Below are 21468 nucleotides of genomic sequence, written 5' to 3' on the forward strand. Positions count from 1 at the left end.
CGAAACAGTCTGCCTCTTTCTAAGTCTCCCAATGGGAACCTAGGAGCACACAGCTCAACCCGGGATATGAAATACACATGGCCATCCTGTCAGCACCGTTCAGCTCCTTTGCAGCCAAGAGAATGGCACTGAACAGCAGGAGAAAGAGAAATGCGCATGGCTGAACGCACAGCACAGAGTAAGCACTGCTCCACAGGCTGATAAGAGGCTTTCCTGAGATTTTGGAATTCAAGGAGAGCGGTCTGTGGTTTCCAAGGCATCCTATTTAAAAAGGGAAAGAGTGAGATTGACAGAGCTAGACAGAAATAGAAAGAGAGAGAAAGAGAGGGAGCGCAAGATCGACAGACAGAAGTAGAATCCTCCCAGGTTTTTCCAGTGGTTGCCTACTTGTACCCTAGTTTGACAGGTTCCCGAGGGAGCAGACCGCACACTGAGCACAGCTTGATGCAGCTGCTCCCAGCTGTTACTGAAGCTGCATAGTGGTTTGTGTGTGTGTGTGTGTGTGTGTGTGTGTGTGTGTGTGTGTGTGTGTGTGTGTGTGTGTGTGTGTGTGTGTGTGTGTGTGTGTGTGTGTGTGTGTGTGTGTGTGTGTGTGTGTGTGTGTGTGTGTGTGTGTGTGTGTGTTGACACAAGCACAACCGAGTTTGCAATTACTGTACTGCTCCACCTCCCTGTGCTTAGCTAGTCCCAACGAATTACACAGGACACCAGGTCACTACTCAATCAGTGACATGCACTAATATCCCAAGGTAAGATTCAGCCCTACAATCACTGGAGGGATCTTTATGACCAGGATCAAATTTACCAATAAGTATCTAGCTTGGCAGCGGTGCCTCAAACAAAGTTTGAATGACACATTTTGGATTCAGCCCAAGCTAGGATTCAGCCCAAGCTAGGATTCAGCCCAAGCTAGGATTCAGCCTAGCTCAATGGAGGACTCTTCTGTACGACCTGGATAAACTACACATAAATATCAGATGGTGCCCAGCTTGACAAGGACCCCTGAGGCCGTGAAGATGTGCTGATCCACAGAGAGAAGAGATGAGCTATCGATATCTCGGATGGCTTTACTGACAGAAACCCTGCCCGGTGATTTCACTGCCTTGTGTATGAGTGCCAAGCACGCTCTATCGTCATCTCTACTTCGCGTAGCAGCAGTTGACGCCTACAGTCTCTCTGCCAAGGCAAGGGATGCTCTGTAGGATCCCCCATGTCTAATGTTAGCTTTAGGCAACCACCACGCACACACTAACTGCTTCATCTAGCTGTAGATAAGAAGTCACTGAACTGCTAAACTCAAAAACCTGCAGTAATGTTAGTTTTGCATTATATATTTCAACGTTCCTTCCATCTGGCCTCCCTCCCTCCCTCCCTCCCACCCTCCCTCCCTCCCTCCCTCCTCTTCTTCTTCTTTCCCTCCTCTTCTTTCCCTTCTTTCCCTCCTCTTCTTTCCCTCCCTTGCTCTTCCTCCTTCCCCTCTCTCGAGGTCCTGCTGTTCTCGACACATGTTCTGTTCTTCTCCTCATTGAACTATAGTCCCTGGCTGGGTCACTGTAGGGGCTTCCGCACGCTTCGGTTCGCCTGGCGCCTACGAGAATTCGACTAAGTGAACTGAACGGGTGTGCTCACGTACTCCCTTAAAATACCTTAGCTTGAAAAACAAGAAAAAATATGTTTGTCCATCTTGAGACCTCGTAGCCTGTATACACAATTCCTCAAACTAGTTGGAATTCATAAAAAAAAAAAATCTGAGTAGATCTTAGTTGCAGAATTTTAACTAAGATGTTTGGTGCAGTAATTCTCAAGTGAAAAAATGTGCATGAAAACGAGTCGTCTATCGTTGAAGGACAACAAACACTTCATTGAAGAATCCCTACTGTTGACCAATGACCGACGAAGAGGCGTAAAGACTTCGGGTTCCAGAATTCGGCTTGCCTCGATAAAAAAAACATGTAACGTACACGAAGAGCTAACTAACAAAAACGGCACAAAACGTCATCATAATATATGCACAAACTGTTTCGGATGGGAAGCATGCGGAAGCTTCTAGGCCGGAGAACACTGTACAAACATTCAGAGCATTCTGCATTCTATTCCCCGCCAACATTCCCTCTGACAGAGACCTAAACTGTAAGGCTTCCACTCTGATCTACACATCAGACACTGTGCTGCGTGTTGCTTTCAAAGTTTTACAAAGTGAACAAGAGGAAACTGTCATAGCGCTACCCAGATGAGCTTCACAAAAGCCTATGGAATGGAGAAAAGAATATATAATAATAATCAAACTATTAAAGTCGGAGTTACTGTAGGTTTTCTGCATCTTCGGCTTTCAACTATGACTAAATACATGTGAGAAGATATCATTTCTAAAACATTGTGTGTCTGGATGCATGTGCTCTCTTTGTATAGGGTTCATCAGATCCCATGGGACCTGACATCTGTTAGTGATTTGGCCGGTTCCTTTCTGTTTTTTGGATGACTTGAATGACTTCACCACCAGGTGCGATGGCTTTCCGCCGAGCGTATATCTCTGTACTGCATGTGGTGTAGGCGATGTGTGTGTGTGTGCGTGACAATGGGCTGCTGGGATATTTCAAAGCCACCCCCGCGCAGCACTGGTGTCGTACGTGACTGAGTTTACAGCTCGGAAGGAGGATCAGTCCCACAATGCATCTTGGCAGAGACTTCAATAGATGAGCGTATAGTGAGATCGACAGAGAGAGGATAAAAAAAAAAACACATGACCGAATACTGCCTTTACACACACACACACGTGCAGTGTAACTGCAATTACTCTATTCACTTATCCTCTGTATGTTGTTTGGTGGACAAACGTAATTTTGTTAAATCAATCACTAGCATTTCTCTCTGTCTCTCCGTAACGTAGAGTAATATGGAGTGTGTGTATTGTGTGAGTTTGGTCCTGTCAGGGATGTTGGCGGCCCACCAAGCTATCTATGGGTTCAACCTCCGCTCCCCTGGCCAAGCTCCAAGGATAACAAGCTGCCTGAGATTTAAGCATCCCAAATGGCACCCTATGGGTCAAATGTCGTGCACTTGTATAAGGGAATAGGGCGCCATTTGGGACGCAGGCTGGAGAGGAGAGTGACATTACAGCCAACTCCGCCTGTGGTCAGTGCAGAGACATAGTGTTATAGTGTTGTGTAGGAACATGACAGGAACATGGGTGGCCATTTGAGTTGTATAGATTTTGAATATTGAATATTGGACAACTGCTTTTTGGCTGATGAAATTGTGTCATATTTGGGGTCAAATATCTGTTTGGTTTCAATGAAACCAGTAGCTACGTTTGTCAATCCATATCATCCTCACACGGCACATGCATCATTTAACAAGAGGTTTGTGTGTACGAGCTTCTCACAGGAACTGGTATGTTCTGGAACATTTGAACACTGACAGAGAGAGAGTGGGAAATTAATAGATACCTGCCGTAGGAGACAACTAGGATGAGAAGCCTTGGTCTGAACCCTAGTTCTGGACTGAAACAGTAACACTATGCTGAAAGGGACAGTTCGTTTTGGCTGCTTTGGGCCTGGACGGCCAGCACAACTCAGAAATCTGATTCTCTCTGCACTGTAGATGAGTTCTGAAGCTGTCCCCCAACCCAAAACCTACCTCCAACACCCAAACCCAGCCTTCCCACCCCCCATCCTCTCCCCGTCTGTGGCCTCGCCAGCCTGTGCTTACAGAGCACATCTGCTCCCTGTTACTCCTGGAGTCTTCGCTGTCAATTCAATTAGTACGCGTCGGCTCAGGTCGTACACACACACACAAGTATAAACACACACACACACACACATCCATGCCAAGTTCTTCTTTTCAGATGAGTCAGCTAAATTGCACACACACATATGTTCTGTCCTGTGCCTTTCCAGCATAAAGGGAATCTTAACATCAGGGGCTTTACATGCGAAGGTGCTAGAGTGAAATCTAGGAGCTAAAAAAGAACACAAAATACACTACATATACAGAACCATATGGACACCCCTTAAAATGATTGGATTCGGCTATTGCAGACAAACCCATTGCTGACGGGTGTATAAAATTGAGCTCACAGCCATGCAAACTCCGTAGACAAACATTGGTTGTAGAACGGCTTTACTGAAGAGCTCAGTGACTTTCAACGTGGCACCGTCATAGGATGCCACCTTTCCAACAAGTCAGTTCATCAACTTTCTGCCCCGGTTAACTGTAAGTGCTGTTATTGTGAAGTGGAAACGTCTAGGAGCAACAACGGCTCAGCCGCAAAGTGGTAGGCAACACAAGCTCAAGAACGGGACCACCGAGTGCTGAAGCGCCTAGTGTGTAAAAATCATCTGTCTACGGTTGCAATACTGACTACAGAGTTCTAAACTTCCTCAGGAAGCAACATCAGCACAAGAACTGTTAGTCGGGAGCTACATGAAATTAGTTTCCATGGCCGAGCAGCCGCACACAAGCCTAAGATCACCATACGCAATGCCAAGCGTTGGCTGGAGTGGGGTAAAGCTGGCCGCCATTGGACTCTGGAGCAGTGAAAACGCGTTCTCTGGAATGATGAATCACGCTTCACCATGTGGCAGTCCGACGGACGAATCTGTGTTTGGCGGATGCCAGGAGAACCTGCCAAAATGCATAGTGACAACTGTAAAGTTTGGTGGAAGAGGAATAATGGGCTGGGGCTGTTTTTCATGGTTCGGGCTAGGCCCCTTAATTCCGGTGAAGGGAAATGTTAACACTACAGCTTACAATGACATTCTATACAATTCTGTGCTTCCAACTTTGTGGCAACAGTTTGCGGAAGGCCCTAATTCCCCTGTGCACAAAGTGAGGTCCATACAGAAATGGTTTGTCGAGATCGGTGTGGAAGAACTTGACTGGCCTGCACAGAGCCTTGACCTCAACCCCATCGAACAACTTTGAGATGAATTGGAATGCCGACTGCGAGCCAGGCCTAATCGCCAAACATCAGTGCCCGACCTCACTAATGCTTTTGTGGTTGAATGGAAGCAAATCCCTGCAGCAAAGTTCCAACATCTAGTGGAAAGCCTTCCCAAATCAAATCAAATTTATTTGTCACATACACATGGTTAGCAGATGTTAATGCGAGTGTAGCGAAATGCTTGTGCTTCTAGTTCCGACAATGCAGTAATAACCAACGAGTAATCTAACCTAACAAGAAGAGTGGAGGCTGTTATAGCAGCAAAGGGGGGACCAACTCCATATTAATGCCCCTGAATTTTGGAATGAGATGTTCGATGAGCAGGTGTCAACATACTTTTGGTCATGTAGTGTACTTTTGGTTGTGAGAGTACAGAGAACTGACAGGAAACTGGCATGTAGTAAAGCAGGCTAGCAGATGGTCACACATACACACACACACACACACACAGTATCGGTCTCCATAGTCTGGTGATATTTCCAGGGCTGAACATGAAGCTCCTTACCCCTCTAGAGTCTGCTAACACACAGTCAATTAAACGAAGCACACAGACAGACACCTCGAAAATGCCAATACTCTCATTCACTACAAAAGAGGACAATAGCCCCAGAAAAACCCAGTGGATAATGTTGTGACAGAGAGAGAGAGAGAGAGAGAGAGAGAGAGAGAGAGAGAATGATTGAGGGAATGATTGAGAGAGAGAGAGAAAGGAAAGAAAGAGAGAGAGAGAGAAAGAGAGAGAAAGAAAGAAAGAAAGAGAGAGAAAGAAATAGAGAGAGAGAGAAAGAAAGAAATAGAGAGAGAGAATGATTGAGAGAAAGAGAGAGAGAAAGAAAGAGAGAATGATTGAGAGAAAGAGAGAGAGAAAGAAAGAGAGAATGATTGAGAGAAAGAGAGAGAGAAAGAAAGAGAGAATGATTGAGAGAGAGAGAAAGAGAGAGCAAAGAGAGAAAAGAGAGAGAGAAAGAAAGAGAAAGAAAGAGAGAGAAATAGAGAGAGAAAGAGAGAAAGAGAGAAAAGAGAGAGAGAAAGAAAGAGAGAAAGAAAGAGAGAAAGAAAGAGAGAAAAAGAGAGAGAGACATTTGAAAAGGTCAAACTATCAGAGAATGATGGAAAATGACTCAGGTTGACTGAGTTTCTGTAGCTATAGTAAAAACCAACGATGTTTATCTAAAATATGAGGCAATAGATCATGGAAAGACCTATTGTTGAGCTCCCTCCATCACGCTGCAACTAAAATGAAAAACGTAACGCTGACTGCCCTCCTGAGACATGAGAGGTATTAGGGGATGATGTGGCACACATGGCAGACACACACAAACACACACACACGCACAAATGGCTGATGCCGGTTTCTAAATCAAGCGTAGCCAAGGCAGATTCCCCCATTCATACCACAATATATGTGTCCCAAATGGCACCCTAGTCCCTACATAGTGTATATGACCAGGTCAAAAGTAATGCACTAGATAGGGAATAGGGTGCCATTTGGGGCGCTTCAATGAGTTTGATCTTGGGCCCTACGTAGTTCTGGGACTAATTAACTCCAGTATCAAGAACAGATGTTTACTTCATGCCTGATATGAACACGTACGTAGCTGAACAGACGGGCTCTCAGGTATTGGGGAACGGAATGGGAATGTACTTTGGAAGACGTTGTAACCCATTATTCCATTGACTGAGATCTAAAATCAGGCTACGCTCTATGATATTCATGATCTGATCTGACTACATTATCTAAATCTGACTACATTATCTGATTGGACTACATTATCTAACTTGACTACATTATTTGGTCAAACCACATTATCTAATCTGACTACATTATCTAATCTGACTACATTGTATGACCGGACTACATTATTTAATCTGGCTACATTATCGGATTGGACTACATTGTCAAATCTGACTACATTATCGGATCTTAATATCATTTAATGTTTATCATGACTGCAACCCTCTAAAGGTGGTGAGGATCTCTCAGATGGTAACTATATGTGTTTCATTTGGGGTAGTGATTTTTTTTGGCATCTAACCCCTGATTCAGTGTCAGCTATTTTTTGCCTCCCCCTAATGGTTAAAGGGATCCTTCAGGATTTTGGCTATGAGGCCCTTTATCTACTACCCCAGAGTCCGATGAACTCGTGGACACCATTTTAATGTCTCCGCGTGCAGTTTAAATGAAGTTGCTAACCAGCGTTAGCGCATTTGCTAAATAGCATTAGCGCAATGACTTGGAGTCTACGGTAACTGCTAGCCTGACTTCCAGTCATTTCGCTAACGCTAGTTAGCATTGGCTCGCCTAACTTCCATCATACTGGATTCAGAGACATAAAAATGGTATCCATGCGTTCATCTGACTCGGGGAATGGCTTCATTGCCAAAATCTGGAAGGATGATTTTAATGTAAGGAGTAGACTAATCTGGTACTAGATATTTTGTATTATTATTTATGTATTTATTTAACCTTTGTTTAACTAGGCAAGTCAGTTAAGAACAAATTCTTATTCACAATGACGGCCTTGGAACAGTGGGTTAACTGACTTTTTCAGGGACAGAACGACAGATTTGTACCTTGTCAGCTCAGGGATTCGATCTAGCAACCTTTCGGTTACTGGCACAACGCTCTAACCACTAGGCTACCTGCCGCCTCAAGCCTCCATCTCCAACTCAAGCTTTTATTGGCAGTCTCTACTGCTAGCACTGAGAGTAGCCAAGTGTCCAAATAGTTTAGTTCCCTATCACGCTTATGGTGCAATTCCATATAGGATTTACGCTAACGTTTTACCCAAAAGGCTCAGTTCTGTTTCCATCTACGCTGGCCAGCAACTCTCTCTCACTTGGGGCCAAAGCCAGGCCACTGGTACTTTTCAGCTGGCGTTTACATAACAACGGTTAACTGTGAACTTTAACAGTTTCTCACAAAGCAACTGTCTTGATTATGCCAAGATTGTTGATTCTGCCCTTCACAAGTCCTCACTCCCAGCCCTAGCTATGGAAACACACTTCCCCTAGTATAGCATAAGGGTGTAGACACTAGGGTAACACTGGTGTTACAGTCTATTCCCTTGCCTTTCACTGCTTTGTGCAGCCACGTCCCCTACACTGGTGGAGCCAGCTTCCCCCTGAAGCTAGGACAGCAGAGTCCCTTCCCCATCTTCCGAAAACACCTGAAACCCTGCCTCTACAAAGTGTATCATAAATAATCCCACAACCCCCCCAGTAAAAAACAACAAAAAAGCCTTTTGTAAACTAACTTTCTAGACTTTGCTGACCTTATTGAGGAAAGATGAACTTACTATGACAGCTATGTGGTTGTGACACCTAGCTATCTTAAGATGAATGCACTGACTGGAAGTCACTCTGGACGAACAGAACCTGATAGGAGACCATTTGCCAAAGCTGCTTTTCACTCCTTAATTAACAATAATGGAAAGACACAGTTCGCTTGCCCCCCCCACCCCCCCTAACAGACACACACATTGAAGAACGAAAACGTTCGGTTTTCCCCCCGCATCTTCTGAAATCTCACTTATTTTGCTTTAATATAAAAACCCATTGATATTTAGACCTCATATCACAGAGATATGACAGTACTTAACAGGTCACCCAGATGGAAGGGGGGGTGGTAAAGATGTATTAAAACACTCCATGGCTGCTTCCCAAATTGCGTCCAATTCCCTTTAAAGTGCTCTACTTTTGACCAGGGCACTTAAGGCTCTGGTCAAAAGCACTGCACTATATAGGCACAACCCCAGATTTCCAATTCTCACAGATGTTCTGAATCTTATAGAAACCCTGTATATCATTTCCATGTCATTATTCGATGGGGGTGGGTAGCCAATCAGGGGAGGGGCCCCATGTGTGTGTGTGCCAATGGGGCGTGAGGAAACCGGGTCCACCCGGCTCTGCAGTGGTACTCCATCACCATCATTGTGCCGACACGCTGGGTGCTTTCAGCCAATCAAGGTGCTGACCTGCTGTGCTGTTCTCGACCAATCACAGCACAGTCCCGCTGTGCCTATTCAGCAAATCACTTTGCTGGCCTGCTGTGTGTTCTGGGTGGCAGCCAGGCGCCAGAATGTGTGTGTGTGTGCGCGTGAGTGTGTGTGTGCATGAGTATATGTGTGTGCGCGAGCGTGCATGTGTGTGTGTGTGTGTGCTGGAATGGAATGTTGTGTCAAAGTATATTAGACAACCTGCAGAGAGAAGCTCTAATGTCTCTGCTGTTTCTCCTTGAGGACAGGAACAACACACTGGGCAGACAGGAAGGAAGTAAAACTATAGAAGTCATATCAATCCTATCAGCCTGTCAACAGGCGATGTCGGGAGAAGTCTTTCGCAAAGGTTAGAGAACGTGTGTGTGTGTGTACTAGCAGCCCATACCTCAGTCTCTTGTAGTACTGTTTGACTTTGTCCAGCGAGGCAGAGTTAATCTGAGCCTGGTATTCCTCTACAGACACACTATCCCTGTAGTAATACCCTTCCATACTCTCTAGAGCTACACACACACAGTGACAGAGTGGGAGAGGAGAGAGGAGGAGGAGGAAAAGAGAGAGAGAGGGAGAGAGAGAGGAGACAGAGAAAGGGGGGGAGGAGAGAGAGGGGAGGAGAGAGAGAGGGGGAGAGGTGAGAGAGAGGAGAGACAGAGGGGAGACGGAGAGGGGAGAGAGACACATTACAATGTGTTACTGCAGAGATACAGCACTCTAGTTTTACTGTCACATGCACAGGACCCAGCAGGTGTTAAACAGTACAGTGAAACGCCCTGCAGGCTCTTTCCCAACCATGCATTATAGAGGTAGTGATATAGATATGAAATTAAACACGTGAAATGCTAGAGAAGACAAAAAAAAGACAAACAATTACGAGAATCCACCAATATCCTGACCCGTATTCATAAAGCATCACAGAGAAGGAGTGCTGATCTAGGATCAGTTCCTCCCCTTCCGTGTAACCGTCTTCATCATGATCTAAAAGGCAAAAGTGATCCTAGATCAACGTTCCTTCTCTGATCGTTCGTTGTGATAATGGACCCTGTTTGGCCAAGCGGGGTCTTACCCTGGGTGAACAGGGCAGGGTAGATCTTGAAGCCTCCTCCGTTCCGGAGGCGCTGGGGTAGCTGGGAGAAGTAGAATGTCTCCAGGTAGAAACAGACCTTCAGGGCCTGGCGGGTCCCCTCCACCTCATACGACATGGGCATGTCTGGGAGAGAGAGACAGCAAGGTTCTAGGGCCATACATAGGCTGCGTCATCAATGCAACCCTATTCCCTACATAGTGCACTACTTTTGACCAGAGCCCTACGAGCAGCAGGTTCCATTTGGTGCGTAGTTATACAGATGGGAACATAACAGGTTTAATAAACAACGTGTTATATACAGCAGGGAACACAACAAGCCAAATGGGATTGAATGAAGCTGAGCTGAATGTAATTGAAATGAGTTGAATTCCATTTACAGCAAGATAATGTTATCTAAATGAATGGAGTCGGGACAGGGGGTGATCTCCTATAGATTTACACTATGTCGTACAGGATCATGTCTCTCCATACATACTTGCAACCAGTGGTTCTCCTTCAAACTCTCTGAAGTAGAAGGTGACTTTCTCCAAGTCAATCAGAGCTACCTGAGTATCCTCCAACATGGCCTGCTCATCAGTCTGTAGAGAGAAACACAATCAGTCAACCCTCCAACATGGCCTGCTCATCAGTCTGTAGAGAGAAACACAATCAGTCAACTGTCCAACATGGCCTGCTCATCAGTCTGTAGAGAGAAACACAATCAGTCAACCCTCCAACATGGCCTGCTCATCAGTCTGTAGAGAGAAACACAATCAGTCAACCCTCCAACATGGCCTGCTCATCAGTCTGTAGAGAGAAACACAATCAGTCAACCCTCCAACATGGCCTGCTCATCAGTCTGTAGAGAGAAACACAATCAGTCAACCCTCCAACATGGCCTGCTCATCAGTTTTAATTTAAAAAAAAATTAAACTATACAAGTCAGTTAACACATTCTTATTTACAATGACGGCCTACCAAAAGGCCTCCTGCGGGGACGGGGGCTGGGATCAAACATTTAAATATAGGACAAAACACACATCACAACAAGAGAGACAACACAACACTACATAAAGAGACACCTAAGACAACAACATAGCATGGCAGCAACACATGACAACACAGTGTGGAAGCAACACAACATAACAACAACATGGTAGCAACACAACATAATAACAACACAACATAACAACAACATGGTAGCAACACAACATAATAACAACATGGTAGCAACACAACATAACAACAACATGGTAGCAACACAACATAATAACAACATGGTAGCAACACAACATAACAACAACATGGTAGCAACACAACATAACAACAACATGGTAGCAACACAACATAATAACAACACAACATAACAACAACATGGTAGCAACACAACATATTAACAACATGGTAGCAACACAACATAATAACAACACAACATAACAACAACATGGTAGCAACACAACATAATAACAACATGGTAGCAACACAACATAACAACAACATGGTAGCAACACAACATAATAACAACATGGTAGCAACACAACATAACAACAACATGGTAGCAACACAACATAACAACAACATGGTAGCAACACAACATAATAACAACATGGTAGCAACACAACACAACAACAACATGGTAGCAACACAACATAATAACAACATGGTAGCAACACAACATAACAACAACATGGTAGCAACACAACATAACAACAACATGGTAGCAACACAACTTAACAACATGGTAGCAACACAACATAATAACAACATGGTAGCAACACAACATAACAACATGGTAGCAACACAACATAACAACATGGTAGCAACACAGCGTAACAACAACATGGTAGCAACACAACATAACAACAACATGGCAGCAACACAACATGGCAGCAACACATGACAACACAGTTTGGTAGCAACACAACATAATAACATGGTAGCAACAAAACATAACAACAACATGGTAGCAACACAACATGGCAGCAACACAAAACATGGCACAAATATTATTGGGCACAGACAACAGCACAAAGGGTAAGAAGGTAGAGACAACAATCCATCTCGCGAAGCAGCCACAACTGTCAGTCTGCACAGAGAAACACACAACTTTGTGTGTGAGATAATGTGTGTTTGAGACAGAGAAACACAACAGTGGGTCAGCGTGTGAGATAATGTGTGTTTGAGACAGAGAAACACAACAGTGGGTCAGCGTGTGAGAGAATGTGTGTTTGAGACAGAGAAACACAACAGTGGGTCAGCGTGTGAGAGAATGTGTGTTTGAGACAGAGAAACACAAAAGTGGGTCAGCGTGTGAGAGAATGTGTGTTTGAGACAGAGAAACACAACAGTGGGTCAGCATGTGAGAGAATGTGTGTGTCTGCTTCCTTTCCTATTCTCCAAGCAGTTTGTTTACATGTTGGTGCGTGTGGGTTAAAGTGAGTGTACAGTGCCTGGTGTGTGTGTCTGCTTCCCTTCCCAACATCCGTCACAACATCCTCTCACACAAACAACTAACACATCTGCTCCCAGGCCAGACACAGAGGAGAAGGAAACGCTTTGGCTAGTGCCTATCTGCTCCTCTGTCACACTCCTCCTCTCTCTCTCCATCTTATCCCCCCCCCTCTCTAATAAACGGTGCAGCAGAAGCATTATGTACCTACTGTGTGGTTGAAGTGTTACTGAAGAGATATTAGGGATGCCCTGACTGACTGTCGTGTGAGAACAGAGAGTACGGTCGTTGCTTACCAGGAACCAACCACTACCTCGGAATGGTGTGTGGCAAGGTTCACCGAGAGCGGGTTTAACACACACACACACACACACGGTTCGGCATGCACACACACACACACACGGTTCGGCATGCACACACACACACACACACACACACACACACGGTTCGGCATGCACACACACACACACACACACACACGGTTCGGCATGCACACACACACACACACACACACACACACACACACACACACACACACACACACGGTTCGGCATGCACACACACACACACACACGGTTCGGCATGCACACACACACCACTGCCTTTGATTTTTGCTTGCACCTGCAGGTACAGTGCCTCTGCTTAGAGTTAAGATGTGGAGAGGGAGAGGGAGAGGGAGAGGGAGAGGGAGAGGGAGAGGGAGAGGGAGATCCTCTTACTTAATCCTGTCTCAAATTAAATGGAGTTTCACTTCTGAAATCCAGAAAATTCCACTTCTTTTCACTTTAAATGACATTTTGGCTATCTCAACCATTCAGTCAGTGTATAAATAATGATTCGAAAATATCACTGGGAAAAATAATTGCTTTCTGAGTGATATTCTTCCCTTCATCCCCTTCAGACCAGGGGGCAAAACTCTTCCTCCTCTGTTCTCTAAGTGGGTGAAGTTAGACTTGGAGAGTCTCTCTAACACAATGACAAACTGTAGTGCTCTAGTGCACTTAAACAAAGTGCACTGATCAAGAACTGACTACAACTACGAGTTCTGCAACTATCCTAATGTAGACGTATGTGTGTGGGGATTGACAGAGGTCAAATCTGGTCTGTTATCGGTTATCCTGTACTGAACTGTACCAACACAGCAGTGCTAAGCTGGGCTACAGAGCTACATAGTGTCCGGTTGCTGAACCATGGAGGGGCAGTATTGGGTGTACTGTAGGACGCTAGGAGAGCCAAGTCCCCTCATTAAACAAGAGGACAGTCGCTCCTCTGAGGACAGTCACAGTACAATGACATGGCTGTTCAAAACCGCAATCAACCTAACGTCACCGTCCTACCCCTCTCCAGGGAGCCCGGTACACGCGCACGCACGCACACGCACACACACACACACTCACACGCACACACGCACACATGCACAATCAATTCAACTCCACTGCGGGCGGTCACATACACACAGGAGCACTAAGTTTGTTTGTCTTTGTTCTGGAGCTGATTTGGCGTGGAGATGAGGTGAGGTGAGGCCACCAAGCATCTCCTCTGGTAAAGAACTAACAGGGCTTACAATATACTATTCTAATCTAGTTTTGAATCAGGTGCCGTGCAGAGTATTTTGAATAATGTGGAATATTTGGGGGCAACATCTTAGCATTTTTTGTGTGTTGCAAATCAATCATATTTAGCCTCAATATGCAATGAGTGTCCAGGGGTTGTTGATAGCTTCCTGTCTGCCAGTCACTCACCAGGTTGGGAGAGAGGAGGGACTGGAAGTGGAGAAGTAGCCCAGCGGAGGCTATCTGTTCCAGCCACCGTCGGCTTGCCTCCTGGGCCTCCTGAGGGTCCTGGGGGTCCGGGGCCTCTGGGTCTGCCTCCCTGCCTGATCCCTGGGTCTGGAGGGGGGGGGGGGTGGGGGGGGGTTAAAATGTTACGCTAGCTGTAGGGTTACAAAATTCCAGTAATTTTCCCCAATTCCCGGAGGATCCCGTACTTCCTGGTCATTGCCTCCTGATTCTGGAGAATTTGGGGAAAGTTATAGAAATGTTGAAATGCACACACAAGCACGCCCTCGCACGCACACACACACACGCACACAAACTCACTGTTACCTGGTTGAGAACAGCCAGTAGGTGTTGGGAGAAGGCACAAACAGCTGCTACCAGAGACTGACAGAATACCATATCTCTTCTTAACTGGATCTCTGAGTCTAGAGGGATGGAGGGAGGTAGAGAGAGGGAGGGAGGGATGGAGGGAGGGATGGAGGGAGGTAGAGAGAGGGTGGGAGGGATGGAGGGAGGTAGAGAGAAGGAGGGAGGTAGAGAGAGGGAGGGAGGGATGGAGGGAGGTAGAGAGAGAGAGAGGGAGGGATGGAGGGAGGTAGAGAGAGAGGGGGAGGGATGGAGGGAGGTAGAGAGAGAGGGGGAGGGATGGAGGGAGGTAGAGAGAAGGAGGGAGGTAGAGAGAGGGAGGGAGGGATGGAGGGAGGTAGAGAGAAGGAGGGAGGTAGAGAGAGGGAGGGAGGGATTGAGGGAGGTAGAGAGAGAGAGGGATGGATGGAGGGAGGTAGAGAGAGAGAGGGAGGGATGGAGGGAGGTAGAGAGAAGGAGGGAGGTAGAGAGAGGGAGGGAGGGATGGAGGGAGGTAGATAGAAGGAGGGAGGTAGAGAGAGGGAGGGAGGGATGTAGGGAGGTAGAGAGAAGGAGGGAGGTAGAGAGAGGGAGGGAGGGATGGAGGGAGGTAGAGAGAGAGAGGGAGGGATGGAGGGAGGTAGAGAGAGAGGGGGAGGGATGGAGGGAGGTAGAGAGAGGAGGGAGGTAGAGAGAGGGAGGGAGGAATGGAGGGAGGTAGAGAGAAGGAGGGAGGTAGAGAGAGGGAGGGAGGGATGTAGGGAGGTTAGAGAGAGAGAGGGAGGGATGGAGGGAGGTAGAGAGAGAGAGGGAGGGATGGAGGGAGGTAGAGAGAGAGAGGGAGGGATGGAGGGAGGTTGAGAGAGAGAGGGAGGGATGGAGGGAGGTAGAGAGAGGAGAGAGAGAGAGATGAGAGAGGAGACTGAGAGAGAGAGAGAGAGAGAGAGAGAGAGGAGAGAGAGAGAGAGAGAGAGAAAGAGGGAGTGGGAGGGATGGAGTGAGGGAGGTAGAGAGAGGGAGGGATGGATGGAGGTAGAGAGAGGGAGGGAGGTAGAGAGAGGGAGGGATGAGGGAGGTAGAGAGAGGGAGGGATGAGGGAGGTAGAGAGCGGGAGGGATGGAGGGAGGTAGAGAGAGGGAGAGATGGAGGGTGGTATGGGGGGGGAGAGAGAGGGAGGAAGAGAGTGAGAGGAAGAGACAGAGATAGGGGAGGTGTGTGAGAGAAAATGAACTTGTTATCGATGCTGAACACAAATTACATTAACTCCCTGGGTCGAGTTAAAAGTTTTTCAAAGTTCAATTGTGGTCAACGTTCAAGTCAGTTGGGCATAAAACATGAATTTGAAATACATGGAGTCAAGAGACAGGTGGTCTGTAGCTGAAAATAAATTGTCTGGTGCCATCATTTCCTGAAAAATTGCCTGCAAGGAGAAGTTAAGCAATGCACTCATTTTAAAATGGGTTCAGGAACCTCCAGTAGAATTCATAATGTGCCTCCTCTATGCCACATTCTTATCTTTTATTAAATGATTTGTTAGTATTTAACTAGGCAAGTCAATTAAGAACAAATTCTTATTTTACAATGACGGCCTACCCCTCCCCTAACCCGGACGACGCTGGGCCAATTGTGCGCCGCCATATGGGACTCCAGATCGCGGACGGTTTTGATACAGCCCGGGATCAAACCAGGGTCTGTAGTGACGCCTGTATCACAGAGATGCAGTGCCGTAGACCGCTGCGCTACTCAGGAGAATCTGTTCACTCTATAACCTTGAGAAATAGGGAGATATGTGTTCTTAAGGGTGCTGTAATGGGATCATGAGGGACTTTGTTCCTGTAGGTGTTTTAGGAGGTCTTAGCTAGTGTCTCAATTACCGTGTGGAGAGAGAGCTATGTAGATGATCTGCAGTTTAGTCCCTAGAATTCAATTTCACTCCTCTGTTTCATTGCAGATGTGTGTATTGAGGACACTGTGGTGTGTGTGTGTGTGTCCCTATCAACTGTACATTGTTTTTTACATCCAAGGCATTTATGAGGAGAGGAAAACCAACCTGTGTACTGTAGTAGGACCAAGAGCAGTCGTGTCTTCACCTCTGGAATAGTGAAGAACAAACCAAGGTTAGACTCTCAGAGACTTTAGGATACTTTGGTGCTTCTGACCCATAAAACCTGATAGGATGTCTCTCACCAACCGCCCCGTTAGGTCTAGATAGGTCTCTACACATGTGAAGACTAACGTCACAACTGAAGCACACAGATAATATGAATCTGTGTGTGTTTAGTATCAATATCAAAGCCACAGTGGTGTTTGTGGAACATTAAAAACCTTGGCAGCATAGAGGCTGGGTGAGGAAGTCATCTTGAGAGGTTACGCTGTTCCACTGCTTATTTCACACACAACGTCACACACACACACAGTCACACACACAGAGTCAAACACACAGAGTCAAACACACATACAAAGTCATGAACAACCACACAAAGTCACAAACACACACACAAAGTCATAAACACACACACAAAGTCACAAACACACACACAAAGTCAAACACACACACAAACAAAGTCACACACAAAGTCACACACACACACTCACTTTCACAGAAGTGTGATCTGATCAGGGATTTAGGCACACACACACACTTAATTCCCACACAAACACACACTCCGACTGAAATAAATAGAGTCAGAATGTTGGATTAATACACTGCGCCTTCAGAAAGAGTTCACACCCCTTGACATTTTCCATATTTTGTTGTGTTACAGCCTGATTAAAAAAAGAGGTATTTTTGTCACTGGCCTACACACAATACCCCATTATGTCACTGGCCTACACACAATACCCCATTATGTCACTGGCCTACACACAATACCCCATTATGTCACTGGCCTACACACAATACCCCATTATGTCACTGGCCTACACACAATACCACATTATGTCACTGGCCTACACACAATACCCCATTATGTCACTGGCCTACACACAATACCCCATTATGTCAAAGTGGAATTATGACATTTTTACAAATTAGTTCAAAATGAAAGCTGAAATATCTTGAGTCAACATGTATTCAACACCTAAATAAGTTCATGAGTAAAAATGTGCTTATCAAGTTACATAATAAGTTGCATGGATTCACTCTGTGCGCAATACAAGTGTTTAACATGATTTTTGAATAACTACCTCATCTCTGTACCCCATACATACAATTATCTGTAAGGTTCCTCAGGCGAGCAGTGATTTTCTAACACAGATTCAACCAGAAAGACCAGGAAGGCTTTCCAATGCCTCACAAATAATAACACCTATTTGTAGATGGGGAATAAAACAAAAAAACAGACATTGAATATCCCTTAGAGCATGGTTATTGATTACACTTTGGATGGTGTATCAATACACCCAGTCACTACAAAGACACAGGCATCCTTCCTAACTCAGTTGCCGGAGAGGAAGGAAACCACTCAGGGATTTCAACATGAGGCCAATGGTGTCTTTAAAACAGTTACAAAGTGTAATGTCTGTGATAGGAGAAAAGTGAGGATGGTTCAACAACATTGTAGTTACTCCACAATACTAACCTAATTGACAGAGTGAAAAAAAATACATCTTTCATCCTGTTTGCAACAAGACAGTAAAGTAATACTGCAAAGAAGGTGGCAAAGCAATTCACTTTTTGTCCTGAATACAAAGTGTTATGTTTGGGGGACATCCAATACAACATGTTACAAAGTACCACCCTCTATGTTTTCAAGCATAATAGTGGCTGCATCATGTTATGGGTATGCTTGTAATTGTTAAGAACTGGGGAGTTTTTCAGGATAAAAAAAGAAATGGAATGGAGCTAAGCACAGGCAAAATCCTAGAGGAAAACCTGGTTCAGTCCGCTTTCCACCAGACACTGGAAGATGAATTCACCTTTCAGCAGGACAATAACCTAAAACACAAGGCAAAATCTACACTGGAGTTGCTTACCAAGAAGACTGTGAATGTTCCTGAGTGGCCAAGTTATAGTTTTGACTGAAATCTGCTTGAAAATCTATGGCATGACTTGAAAATGGTTGTCTATCAATGATCAATAGACAATTTGACAGAGCTTGAAGAATTTTGAAAAGAATAATGTGCAAATATTGTACAATCCAGTTGTGCAAAGCTCTTTGAGACTTACCCAGAAAGACTCACAGCTATAATCGCTGTCAAAAGTGATTCTAACATGACTCAGGGGTGTGAATACATGTAAATGAGATATTTGTATTTCATTTTCAATTTTCAAAACATTTTCAATTTTTTCTAAAAACGTGTTTTCACTTTGTCATTATGGGGTATTATGTGTAGATGGGTGAGAAATAACAATATTTAATCCATTTTGAATTTCAAGGTGTAACACAGGGGTGGGGGACGTCCGGCCTCCAGGCCGTATACGGCCTACGAGACCGTTTGATCAGGCCCCCTTGCCAATTCATAAATATATTTATTTTCTCTAGACATAATTTTTTTCACTAAAATAAAATAGTAAAAAATTTGAGCGTCATTACAGCTCGAAACATGCTAAACTGAATGAGTTGCGAGGACAACTTGGTGTGGATAAAGTCATTGCTCTTCAGCGGGGTGTCCAACAAGCCGCCTTCACGAAACCTCGTTTAGATGGGGAAGATGTTATGCAAGCAGGTTCTGTGGTGAGCTAGCTTATCGCAAAGAAACTGAAGCCTCATTCGGAAGGAGTTTTTGTAAAAGAGTGTCTCCTTGCCACTGCAGAGTTGCTAGCACCAGGCAAAGTTAAATTGTTCCAAAGTGTCAGTTTGTCTTGAAGAATTGTCACGGAGCGATAACTGACATGGCACAAGATATTGAAAAAACATTGAAGGACTCCTTCTTGAAAACCTTCTTCATGTGATGAAATGACTGACAACAAATACTGCCCAATTTGCCATTTTTTGTGCATGGGATTACTGCTGAGTTTGACACAAGGCAGGAATTGCTGTCTTTGGAAGCCATGCATGGCACCACCAGAGGTGAGGACTTGTTTGAGATACTTGTCTCGGCTATGAGCAAATCTGAGCTACGGTAAAAAAAAATGAAGTGGCTCGAAAAAGGGGTTAACAGCATTAGTGAAAAAATAAATGAGTTGTCTCAGTCTTGATCCAACTGATTTAATTGTATGCAACGGCAGCACACATCAAGAAAGTCTGTGTGCACAGTCCCTGAAGCCCGAACAACGTAATGGCAACTGTCCCGTCGACCCTCAATTTGATCAAAAGCAAAGGGCTGGATAACCGCCAGTTTAAGGAGCTATTGAGGGACCTTGAATCGGAGTATGGTGATCTGGTTTACCACTGCGAGGTGCGATGGTTGAGCCAGGAAAAACATGCTCGGGCAGTTTTACGGACTGAAGGATGAAGTAAAACTATTCATGGAGATGAAAGAGAAACCTGTCGTGGAACTGAGTGATGACAAGTGGATGTGTGATTTGGCCTTCATGGTGGACATAACCAAGTGTCTGTCTGACTTTAACATCAAGCTCCAAGGGCCGAACCAGCTTCTCAACGATCTGCTGTCAAACGTGAAATCGTTCGAAGCGAAATTAAAGCTGTGGCAAGTCCAACTAGAAAGGGGTAACACAGTGCATTTTCCTACTCTGCAAGGACAAGAGCCTGAGTTTACGTCAGAATATGGCGGTGAGTGTGGAAAGCTCGCAAAGGCATTTTGTGAGCAGTTTAAGTTTGTGAAAAGTAAACAACTGGAGTAGAACATATTTGCAACCCCGTTTAACGTCGAACCAGCGGATGTGCCGGATGGCCTACAACAGGAAGTCATTGAGCTGCAAAGCAATAGTGAGCTCAAAGCCAGGTACAACAACCTCCCTCTCCTTGAGTTCTACAAAATGTACGTTAGTGCTGAGCATTTTCCTGTTCTGAGGAGACGTGCAATTATATTTGCGTCTGTGTTCGGGACGACCTCCTGCTGTGAGCAGTTCTTTTCCAAACTGACTCTTGCAAACACTCGATTCTGCTCAAGACTGACTGACACAAACCAGGAAAACCAGCTGGGAGTAGCGTCATCTTCACTGCCAGCTGAATTCAAATGCCTCGTCAAAGATGAACAGTTCCAGCCATCAGATTAGAGGTGAGTTTGAACAAGTAATCATAATAACAACATTATTTACAATACTAATATTTATTTAAAAAGGACTAGCACTTTTCTAAATACTCAAGGACACACATCATAAAAGTCATATTTAAACTATAAAACCAATGTCAGTGATCAAAGTCACATTAAAACATGAATAATGGAGAAAATAGCAAATTGTAATAATATGTCCCCCAAATTAATTTATAAATATCCAAATGGCCCTTGATGGCAAAAAGGTTCCCCACCTCTACTGTAACACAACAAAATGTGGAATAAGTCAAGGGGTATGAATACTTACTGAAGGCACTGTATTTGGGATGCTAAGGACTAACCAGGGAGAGGCTTCTGCTCTACAACTCAGTTTAAGTGGTTTCATCTCAAACCTTTATATTTATGCATCTGTTGTGTGTGATGTTCCCGAGTGTTGTTGCATCTGGTGTGGTGTTCCCGAGTGTTGTTGCATCTGGTGTGATGTTCCCGAGTGTTGTTGCATCTGGTGTGGTGTTCCCGAGTGTTGTGGCATCTGGTGTGGTGTTCCCGAGTGTTGTGGCATCTGGTGTGGTGTTCCCTAGTGTTGTGGCATCTGGTGTGGTGTTCCCGAGTGTTGTGGCATCTGGTGTGGTGTTCCCGAGTGTTGTTGCATCTGGTGTGGTGTTCCCGAGTGTTGTGGCATCTGGTGTGGTGTTCCCTAGTGTTGTGGCATCTGGTGTGGTGTTCCCGAGTGTTGTGGCATCTGGTGTGGTGTTCCCGAGTGTTGTTGCATC

The 21468-nt window shown here is 45.2% G+C and overlaps 1 protein-coding gene across 1 annotated transcript in view; it reads right to left on the reverse strand.

Moving 5' to 3' along the window:
• Window positions 1-21468, reverse strand: part of prex2 (phosphatidylinositol-3,4,5-trisphosphate-dependent Rac exchange factor 2) — a gene marked incomplete in the record, with an annotated part of 241262 nt that overhangs the window by 53286 nt on the left and 166508 nt on the right. Inside the window, 6 exon segments of the mRNA XM_031836115.1 lie at window positions 9329-9443; window positions 10004-10147; window positions 10500-10602; window positions 14195-14341; window positions 14558-14655; window positions 16626-16667. Coding sequence (XP_031691975.1) covers window positions 9329-9443; window positions 10004-10147; window positions 10500-10602; window positions 14195-14341; window positions 14558-14655; window positions 16626-16667 — 649 coding nt within the window.

The sequence above is a fragment of the Oncorhynchus kisutch genome, linkage group LG11 (assembly GCF_002021735.2).
Source record: "Oncorhynchus kisutch isolate 150728-3 linkage group LG11, Okis_V2, whole genome shotgun sequence".
Lineage (NCBI taxonomy): Eukaryota > Metazoa > Chordata > Actinopteri > Salmoniformes > Salmonidae > Oncorhynchus > Oncorhynchus kisutch.